This window comes from Populus alba, chromosome 4, assembly GCF_005239225.2.
Source record: "Populus alba chromosome 4, ASM523922v2, whole genome shotgun sequence".
NCBI classification, from domain to species: Eukaryota; Viridiplantae; Streptophyta; class Magnoliopsida; order Malpighiales; family Salicaceae; genus Populus; species Populus alba.
In genome coordinates this window covers 42,493-53,529 of record NC_133287.1, presented here as the reverse complement: position 1 = coordinate 53,529, position 11,037 = coordinate 42,493, and the positions used below count along the sequence as shown (strand labels likewise).

General features: G+C 36.5%; 1 protein-coding gene and 1 pseudogene across 1 annotated transcript; one reads left to right on the top strand and one right to left on the bottom strand.

Moving 5' to 3' along the window:
- Positions 1-3,023: 3,023 nt before the first annotated feature.
- Positions 3,024-8,499, top strand: LOC118037607 (phosphatidate cytidylyltransferase 2). The gene is made up of 13 exons (XM_035043645.2): positions 3,024-3,276; positions 3,896-4,043; positions 4,191-4,444; positions 4,600-4,751; positions 4,886-5,027; positions 5,738-5,894; positions 6,726-6,773; positions 6,864-6,950; positions 7,376-7,504; positions 7,621-7,676; position 8,068; positions 8,221-8,304; positions 8,404-8,499. Exons 2-13 carry the CDS (start codon positions 3,966-3,968, stop codon positions 8,482-8,484), a joined length of 1,269 nt encoding a protein of 422 aa, XP_034899536.1. The 5' UTR covers positions 3,024-3,276; positions 3,896-3,965; the 3' UTR covers positions 8,485-8,499.
- Positions 8,500-10,188: 1,689 nt separating this feature from the next.
- Positions 10,189-10,779, bottom strand: LOC118037602 (alkaline ceramidase-like; annotated as a pseudogene).
- Between the last annotated feature and the right edge of the window lie 258 nt (positions 10,780-11,037).

Sequence of the window (11,037 nt, the reverse complement as noted above, 5' to 3'; positions counted from 1 at the left end):
TTGGTAACTGGTGGTGACCAGCTTGACAGTTGACCGAGCAGGGGATTGGATCCAATCACCTATTCAATATTTTTAGGGAGCACGATTTATTAATTTTTTTTGCTTTAAACTATGTGAAAAACAAAAATAAAAAAAAAAATATATTAAACAGTCTAATGTTAATCAAAGTGTTTGTGTTGGTCTGTGGTTTTGACTCATCGTAATCTCACATGACGCTGATGTGTACTCTTTTTGTAACCAGAGATTTTCAATATCCAGCATGATTCATAACCCTTGTGACGCCATCACTTTTTTAACAAAATAAATATTTTTATTTTTATTCTTTATTAAGATGTTACCTTTCGTTTTTTTTTTTTTTTTGAAAAAAATATTTCTCCTGGCTTTTTTTTTTTATTCACAATTGTTAGAGTTTTCTAGTTTGTTTTTAATGGGTTTTTTTTTTTGGCAAGTGGAGTTGTAAATGAATAAAAATTAAATATTTAAGTTGTATTTCTATATTTATGACATTTTTTTTCTAATTATATATAATAAATATAATTTATAACAATACCCCCTAAATACTTTTGGAATTTACAATAAAACCAATGTAAAATATTACAAAAAAGCTCTTGATTGAGAATTTTGTTGGTTGTCTTTAAGGTTAATTAATGTAATTACACTATTTTAAAAAAGATTAAAAGAAACAAAGAATATTCCTAAGTTATAGGCATTGAATTAATTTATTTTAAGGTTAAATTAGTAATTTCAGTGTATAAAAAAATGAAATTACCAATTATAATTTATAAAAGATAATTATACCATACTGAAATCGTTATTCCAATGTCCGCTTCAAATTAAGATTGTTTTGTCCAAGAGCAGTTTCGTAATTACATCAATAAAAAGATTCATTCCCAGTAACTTTCGTAGAAATTTAGGTTTTTCTAAAAAAGAGATATATATATATTATATATATATATATATATATATATATATATATATATATATATATTTTCCCTAACCAGCGCATGCATGAAATTGATAGTTACATGCATCCATAACCAAAACAAGGCAAAGCAAGTTATAACTATAACTACACACACACACACTCCATATAGAGAATATTCCTCCCTGAAAAGTTTCTTCGTTTCTTTTCCTCTGAAAGAGGTTTTTGTAGGCATATTCAAACTTTAAAGTTTTGGTCGTGGTCTCCGTGCTGCCACCTCAAATATCGATCAAATTAAGTAGTAAAAGTGCCATAACTATCCACCTATTCACCTGCTGTATTTTAATGCATTAATTAACTGTAAAGAATGCTCCTGATCATCTCTTAATCCACTCTTTTTCTTGAGAAGGAAATGCTTCTTAATTAATTAAGTGCCTAGCTATACCATTTGCATAGCAGCAAGATGTGTTTCTGCTCTTCAACCGTACGTCCCTTGCTTTCGTTCTTTCATCAGAGAAATGCTTTCTTAATCTATAGCTTCAAGAACGTATATGTACAGTACTCTATTCTAAAAAGAAAACCTGAGAACAATGTCATATTCGTGCACTATATAACCAATCAATTTAATGCTGTTCTGTATGCAGAGAGGATCAGTTATATTATAAGAGGTGGGCAGTGAGTAATTAATCTGAAAATTACCATCTCAATTGCAGCTTGCAGACAAGAGGACGCCCCCTGCTGATCAACTGAGAGGTTTCTGGGTTTGTAATTGAAAAATCAAAGGAGACAAAGGGGATTCGGACATTAGTTTGACCACGAAATATTATAATAAATCAACAAAAGATCGAGAAGACAGTGGTCTAAACTCCTTAAATTCATTAGGCGGGACTTAATAATTCAAAAATAGATGGCGGGCCATTGGATTCATGTATAAATTATACATGGTTTGGAGTATGTGGGGTCCCGCGGAGGAGAAAAAGGAGGTGGGCTGGCAGCTGCGCGCACATGGAAGAGAGGAGTGGTGGGCATACAAAAATGTTTGCCACACATGCAAAATGGTTAGACAAAGGTAGATAAGAGTATATGAGCAATGGTGGGAGCTGTATGCGCATGCGTAGCTAGGTTAATAATATATAGGACAAGAAGACAATTGAGATTTGCTTATATTTCAAGGCAAATGGGCAGTGCCTGTGGATCTGTGCACTGCCAAGTACTAGTGTGTGAAATACTCCTCCAGAGATGGATTGCGTTGCGTGATGTTACAGACATGCAGTTGGGAAGATTCCCCCCAGCCTCCTGGAGTTCCTTAACTGGAATTAATGGCGGAAAGATGAAAATTACTGCTACTGTGTATTGACGATGAGTGGACTGGTAGCTAGAGAGTCTTCACAGCTCATACTCCTCCCCTCGCATACGTGCATGTACGCTTCTTTTCTTCTGTTCATCAAATTGAATAGTCAATAGTCATCCTGATCCGATCATCCTTGCTATTAATTACTGATACCACTACTAGAAGGACCCATGACGTGTGTGGATCCATAAATGTCCCTCACGTCATGGCCTCCTCCCCCGTGGCTCTTTGTTCATCATCATCAACGCTTTCTTGATCTCCTCTCTCTACTGCGGTGCCAAGAGCAGCGAAGTTTTGGATTGGACCAGTGAAATAAACGGACCACCTTTTGCTTCAGCTCAGTGGTGGTCCTGCTGCCGCCTTCAGTTGATGTTCATGGACAGCACACTGGGCCGCGTGTTTTCTCTTAGTACAGTACGATACAATACGGGAGCAAAGGCCCAAGATGAAAATAACAAGACATGTTCAAAACAGGCAAGGCCTGCCCCCCTCTTAACACCAAACGGCCCCTAAACCCAATAATTGAACAAGCAGGGATTACTTTTTAAATTGGAAAGACAAGGCATCAATAATATCGCGTGGAAGGTCCAAGAATCATCCACGTGTAAACAAGGAGACTAAAGCGTGAATCTAACGCCCGCCCCCTTTGGAGAAGAGGAGAGGAGAGTACACTAGCGCGTGTTCGTTGAAATTTCCAAGGCCGAATCTTTTTTATTTTATTCTCGAAAAAAAAAAAACACAAAAAAGGGGAAGAAGAATTCTAGTGTAGTAGTGTCGTTTGTAAGCAGTCCTTTCCTGAAAGTTTGTAACTCTTAACGACACGACTTCTCCCTGCCTATCTTACCGCTCCTTTGCTTTGCTTGCCTGCCTTCCCTTCCTTTTATTCTCAGATTCTCTATGCTCTCATCTTTGCTTCATTATTGGTGTTATCATCATTGAAATTGAAACATTCTCTCTGTCTCTGCCTATCGTCACTGTTGCGGCCTGCAACTCCTAATTACAGGTGCTTTCAAATCCCTTTCCTCCTTCATTTCGTCTGCATGTTCTTCTTCTTCTTCTTCTTTTTTACGATGTATAGATCCCTTAGCTTCAGTTTTTGTTCAATTCCTCTCTCTCTCTCTCTCTCTCTCAATAATAATAGTAGTAGTAGCAACACTTCTGATATGGATTTAACCGAGAATCTCTCTTTTTTTGTCTTGATTTTTAAGTTTAATTAATGGGTAAATTAACCGATTTAGCTCTGAGTGAGTAAACCGATAGAGGAATTTGTTTTTGCAAAAATCGTCAATTATATCATTTAATCCGATTAGGTTAGGTTATGCAAATGCAAATCTGATGCGAGAAAGCTTTCTCTATGTACTACAAATAAGCTAGTTATTTGCCTCTTTTTCAGAGTGTATTTCTGATTAGTAATTGATCGATAATTATAATTTTTTTTATATATTCTAGTTATAACTGGCTGTTATGCTTCAAAATAACACTTTTAATGTTTTACTCAATACAACGATTGTGGTGCTTTTTTATTGCATACTGCAGCATATGTTTGATTGGTGCGAAAACACAACTTCAGAATTAACTGCGGTTTCTAACAATTTTAATGTGCAAATTTGATGGATGGTTAGGTGACGGTTTCTTGCACACTGCATATGCATGCGGTTTTCTAGTTTTTGATTGGGTAAAAGTGAATCAGTTATGCACAAGGATAATAACAACACCGGTGCACCATCAACGCCTACTGCTAGGCTCCGGCATCGTAAGCGTTCCAGTGAGGTTCGTTGCTCCAAGTTTGATATATTTTTGTTTATTTAGAGGACTGCTTATAAACAACATAGATGTGCTGGATAGCTAGTGTGGTTTCCTTTAAAAAAAAATGAAAAACATGGATTTCTATAATGAATCTTCTGTTTGGTCTCTTAGGCTGTTGGAGACGCTAGTAAAGAAAATGGTGGCCGTTTGCTTGTTAATGATCAGAACAAATACAAGTCAATGTGGATCCGTGCTCAATCCACAATTTGGATGATTGGGAGCTTTGCATTTGTTGTCTATATGGGACATCTCTATATCACTGCCATGGTGGTTGTCATCCAAATCTATATGGCAAAAGAGCTCTTCAATTTACTTAGGAAAGCAAATGAAGAAAGGCAACTTCCAGGATTTAGACTATTAAACTGGTAGGCAGACTAAATTTTATTTTCAAGTTAAAAATTGCGTTTTTTATGCTGTTATTTTCTCATGATTAAGTTGCATTACAATCCTAGTTTACTTTTAGATGCTATCTATTACATGTCTCACACAGGTTTGCCTGTTTCTCCTTTTCCTGTGTCAGGCACTTCTTCTTCACTGCTATGCTATTTGTGTATGGCCGCATACTCAATCAACGTCTTTACAACACTGTAACCTCAGGGAAATCCCTGTATCAGCTAGTGATCAGCCTAATCAAGTATCACATGGTTATCTGCTATTCCTTGTACATTGCAGGTTTGTCATATATGTTACATTTGTGCTTTATGTAAGAGCCTATTCCTGGCATTGCAAATTTGTTCCCTTTGCAGCGGCAGTTTGTTCTTGGCATTCTTCTGGCATTGATATTATAACCTGTAAAATCAACTCAGGTTTTATGTGGTTCATTCTTACACTGAAGAAAAAGATGTACAAGTATCAATTCGGCCAGTATGCTTGGACACATATGATTCTAATTGTGGTGTTTACACAGTCATCTTTCACTGTAGCCAATATTTTTGAAGGAATTTTCTGGTAATTTTTAAACTCTGACTGGAAGAGCCTTTTTAGCTTCCTCATTTGGTTATATTGGCATGCATCTTGTTTCCATTTTGTGGCATGATCCCTGTCACTTTATTCTCCCAATGTCTGATGAAATCCTTTCCAACCTATTTTAACAATGTCTGGCTTTTCCATTGCTCATTTGAATGAGTTTGGAACTTCTGTTTGCTGAATACCTAGAGGGCAGAATTATGGAATCCTTTCAGAACTAAAATCCAATTGTTTCATGTCCTAGGGCGGGAAAAGAAGGGATAAAGAGCTATATGGTGATCCTTGTTAATAAGTTCAATGACACATATAAAGGACAATGAATTCCGGATACTAAACGAAAACTTTGTCCATGGAAAAGCTGTTTTAGTCAATGAGAGCATGTGGATTATGGCGTCATGAAGTCATCTGCTGTTATTTGGTCCTTTCATTTTTCATGTTTTGTTTCATATTTGTTTTTTGTGGTACAAAAATCTCCTTTATTGTGTGTGTTTAACAAGCTTAGTTTTCAAACATATGGTAAACACTAATGACAATCCACAGTTGCCAATTTAAGCATGTTTGTGTACCATTTGATCTCATATGCTATTCTTTATCTTATGTTACTGATTGCTTTTTGATTTTGTTCAAAATTTGTCTGCATCGTGTTTTTGATTTTTTGGTGCTCATGCATAGATTTTCTTTGTGCAATGTAGGTTTCTTCTTCCAGCAACCCTTATTGTCATCAATGACATTTTTGCTTATATATGTGGTTTCTTCTTTGGAAAAACCCCTCTGATCAAGTTATCTCCAAAGAAAACTTGGGAGGGATTCATTGGAGCATCTATCACAACTATGATCTCTGCATTTGTGGTGAGTATGGTTTCGCCTTCCTTTTTGCTGGACAACTTTTTTGGGAATAAAATTAATTCTAATCACATTTTTCTGTGAGGATATACAAGAGTTATAGATGGATGTGGCTATGCTCTCTGGATCATCTTTGTGCTTTTATTTTATCTGAATTATTGAGGGTTGCAACCATCATAGTCACATATGACTCCTTTAGTTATGCTTATTCTGTTTATTTCAAATCTGGAGCTTTCCCAATTTTTATTCAGGTGATTTTATGATGTCCATAATTTGTATCTCAAAGTTTACCAGGTTTATTGACATTTTTCTATTGTATTGATTTTTGAATGCATTAAATAAATATAAAATCAGCAAAACAAATTGGAAAATAAAAAATTCCAGCGGTAAATAAATAAAATATTAGCAAAAAAAAAAAAACTAATAAGTTTTATTGTTCGAACCTTTTTTTTTCGAATTTTTAGTCAATTTTTTATTTTTCGAAAATTGTAATAACAGAAATCTGACACTGTGTCCCACCCTCCCTTTAAAAGTCAAAATTAATGGACAAATGCTGCCTAATGGATCAAACCTCTGGCATCCAATTGCCCATATTGTAACCTCAAGGCTGCCTTTGTCAGAATTTGTCATTGAATCAAGTGTGCTACAATAAATGATGCCTTTAATTGTAAATAGAAGAGACCATTCCTTGTTGCTATTTTTAACTAACAATTATTGGGGAAATGATCACGTTTTATTTTTTATTTCCTTTTTTGCTGTTAAAATTGTCGTGGCCATGCTCATCACCTCATATAAATATTCTTGGACTCTTAACTGATTCTATGGTTGTTTATGCAGCTCGCAAACATCATGGGGCGTTTTCAGTGGCAAACATGTCCAAGGAAGGTAAATTGTTTTGACCAAATGTAAGTTATTACTGCATAATAGCCTAAATAGGTGTGTTGTTCACTGTAAAAGAAACTTGTGGCTTTGCAGGATTTATCAACTGGTTGGCTGCAATGTGATCCTGGGCCTTTGTTTAAGCCAGAGTATTTCACTCTACCTGGATGGATTCCTCAATGGGTGAGTAAGCTGACATTCAATTTAGGCCTCAGATAGTTTGAGCTATGGACTTATCATACACCTGAGGCAATCAACCTCAAAAATATTGATCCATTCTTGGTACAGCTTGAACCGTGCTGAACTTGGGCCTTGAATAGGAATGCATCTAGCATCTTATTTTGTTCTGACCAAAACTTTTTACATGTTATCTTGTTATTGTGTGTTTTCTTTTCTGAAAAATTGATATGCGATTACCTTGTCCTAGAGCCTTAGATCTGTTACCTGATAATTCCTCCACTATAAACCGTGACCACTAATTTAGCTATCAACGGTTTTGAATGCTAATTTTGTTCATCCATTTCAGCATATCAAAAGCAGTTTTAGGAAGAAATTTGGAAGTTACTGGACTGTGTTTATGTATATAATATGTTCTTGTTCTTATATAGTTCCCCTGGAAGGAGATCTCCATTCTACCTGTTCAATGGCACGCTCTATGTCTTGGTTTGTTTGCATCCAATAATAGCACCTTTCGGAGCTTTTTTGCAAGTGGCTTTAAAAGAGCTTTTAAAGTAAAGGTGTGCTCTTGTTCTTTTTGGCTCCAGAATTGAGGGGGAAAATGATGTTGCGGTGCGTGACAGGCATTGCAGATGTTTATGTAATCTTCTAACTTGTTATTTTTCATTTGCAACAGGATTTTGGCGATAGTATTCCTGGTCATGGAGGAATTACAGATAGAATGGATTGCCAGTAAGATAAATGAAGTTTTAAATTGTTTATACAAATGGTAGTTGTTTATCTGGGAGCTCTTCTCACCCTCCATGTTTACACTCATTGAACAATTGACTAGCAATGCCCAAAAAAACAACATTAGTTTGCTTGCTGCATAATTGTAGCAGCTTTAACAACATATAAATGGCTACTGATTCTATGGAGCCATGCATCCATGTACATCGTCTTCATATTTAAAAAATCATTTGAATCTGATAATATATGGATATTACTCATGGGATATGATTACTTGGAACCTTGATTTAGACCAAAAGTTGTACTTTTTCCATAAACAGAGAGATACTAAATAGCAGAGATCACTTCTCAACCAAGAACTGCAAAATTCAAGGTGTTGTAAGTTTTATTGAAGAGTAGATGCCTGTTCTCTACTTTTTGTTTATCTATCGAGGCAGAAAATAAAACATGTAAATCAATAGAGTGTACTTTAAGTTCAGTGTTGGTGTGCCATACATGCCACAGCCACACATGTTTTCTATCTGATTAATTTGATACTTTGGTATAGATGGTGATGGCCGTGTTTGCATACATCTATCATCAATCATTTGTTGTACCTCAAAGCGTCTCTGTTGATATGCTCATGGAACAGGTGAACTTCTAAAAAGTTGTTCATATTATTGGTTCATATTTCTGTATATGTTCTTGTAGATCAATGAATATCTGTGTGCACTGTGTTACTGTTTTTTAGATACTGAGAAGCCTCCCATACGAGGAGCAGTATACTCTGTACACGAGGCTTGCGGAATTGATCCGAGGAAGGCCGACTTGACATCATTAATTTGCATAGCCTGCATCCATAGCATGCTTTAACTCCTGCCAGCATGTTTCGTACAAGGTGGCCTTGCACTGAAAGGAAGAAATGTTTGTATATGGTGTCATCTTTCCTATTTTCCGGTGGCACATTCTTTAGGACATGCACTCTGTATAGTTTTTTAGCAGATTATTATGCAGTAACACTTAGGGATGGCAACGGATATTAAAGGGGTCGATTTTTCACTATATTTTATATCCTATTCATTACTTATCAGGTAAGAATTTTAGATATTTAATACCTGATAGGGTATTTTTTTGGGTATTCATTGCTTGAGTACTATTTATTATTTCTTATAAAATAAAATAATATATATTTAAAGAATATAAATAAATCACACATGTATATGTATGTAAATAATATGTATATGATATCCATTCATTTGGGCTGGTTTATGACCAGTATTTATCGGGTTTGTGTTAAATTGTCGTCCGGAAACAAAATGAAATGTATTGGTGCTGCTGCTTCTTCTCAGCGAACAGACAGCTCCTACTTTTCTACCAAGACGAAGGAGGTGCTGATGGTGTTTTGAGGCAGCTTTCATAGAAGCCTGGAGATACGACTTTGTTGAAGTCAAATTTACAGTGCACCATGAATCTGTTAACGCACTTCAAATGAAGTTAACAGAATTGCAATTGTCCATAACATCTTGGATGCCTGATGAGTTTGATGATGTTAATGCGAGTTGTGACTTTTCAGAACATCCTTGAAAATAATATGAGCAGGCCTTGATTTTACATCGTATGAATTTTTCACTCTTTTACATTTGGTTGACTGCCACCGAGTAGTCGGAAAGCATACTTTTTGTTGCCTCTGGCGCTCCAAGATGCGTGGTGAGGACAGCACAATCTCACAATCCACACCACCGTCTTCATTACCCGAGTGCAGAGCTAAACATTGCGAGATAAGACTACAAAGAAAATAAAAGAAGACGCTAGGCCTTCATAATCTTCAGCATTTTTGTTAGTGAAAACATGATTGTCTTCCATGCATCACCACCCAAAATAAGATAATATTGAATGCCTTGTGTCGGCAGCAGACTATTTGTTTGATTGATAAAAGCATGCCGTCCTCGCGCTTTTCTGCTGAATATTGACGGATTGCCTTCTTCCTACTCCAAGGCAAACAAAGGAAGCAGAAAAAAAAATCACCCGTTTTCCTTCAATGGAAAACAGCTCTAACCGAGCTCACTATCAAAACTCACATCGCCAACACCCTCAGTAGTGCCGCCATAGGAGAAGTTTTACTTGGAAGGAAAAAGGATCACACAGGAACAATGATCAGGGTGATTCATGATTAAGTTCACAACTTTCCAATCAGAAACGAGTCAAGTCCCTCAAAAAGGAACGGGCAAAGTCAAGACTCTTTTAACCAAAATTCATGATTTCTCACGAGTTCAAAAAAATTCATCACAGTATTGTAGGTTTCTAGGACAGAAAAGGAAGCTATCAAACCCAAACAATCTAACCTGAAACTTCCAGCAAAGCATACAAGTATTGTACATATTCTACTCAAACAAGAAAGATTTTCATGTTTGATTTGTATCCACCAGGTCCGTTTAGTTGAGCACAATAGTGAATGATCCTTGCTTTCTTGTCTGCCAAAACTCCCAGAGTGCCTCAAACAATGAGCAAAAACTAATAATTTCATTGTTCACTTCTTTTATTGAGCCTTCGGTTTCTCATCTTCACATATGGAAGAACGCCATAAAATGGACCACTTTGGGGGACAATCCCCGTTGCTGAGCACGGCAGAACATCAAAGAACGTGTTTGCAAAGTATGAATTAAAACCATAAAGACATGCCACAAAGCATGACCCTGTGGGTTTATGGGCCAACTTGATATCTCCTTGCAGAAAATACGATCAAAAAGCCAACACAAAGTACCAATGAGAAGGGTAGCCACATACATCTTTGCAAGCCGCTTAGCAAGACATCCTGTGTATAAATGTAGTACTTGTACATTCGAGGGATGCAGAGGAGGCAGAGGATCGCATAATGCACCTTGAAGCCAATTCCAAAACGCACCACTGAATGACAGCAGCAAAAACAGCACCATACAGAAAGAGGAAGGTCGGCATTGTACTGCGATAATGCAATCCGGTGAGTGGAGGATGTACATATATAGGAGCATTTCCCATACCATGGGGTTTCATCACTCTGTTGTTGCCTGAAAATAAATTTCAACCATCATCTTCAAGCGTGATCTCAACAATAAAAAACATTCATGGAAGTTCAGCATACTCACTCCATATAGGTAAGCCTAAATAAGTAGAGAGAGAGAGAGAGAGAGAGAGAGAGATCGATCTTGTTGATTGAGGGGTGCCATTTCTAAGTGTCCAGTGGATTGTATTTCGACAAGAATACGAATGTATTGCCTTAAGCCTGCAGCAATGGTGGATGTACAAGAAAAAATACATCATGAAGCTGAGCCGTTTTTATCTTTTCAGGCATTGCAGAACTCTTTTAACCAGACATGTATACTATTGAGAAACCTATCTGTTGGATGAC

Coding starts and splice junctions, on each gene's coding strand:
- LOC118037607 (XM_035043645.2), top strand. CDS start 3,966: ATGCACAAGGATAATAACAACACCGGTGCACCATCAACGCCTACTGCT. Junction 6,951..7,375: donor CTGGATGGATTCCTCAATGG/GTGAGTAAGCTG, acceptor GTTCTTATATAG/TTCCCCTGGAAGGAGATCTC. Junction 8,305..8,403: donor TTGATATGCTCATGGAACAG/GTGAACTTCTAA, acceptor ACTGTTTTTTAG/ATACTGAGAAGCCTCCCATA.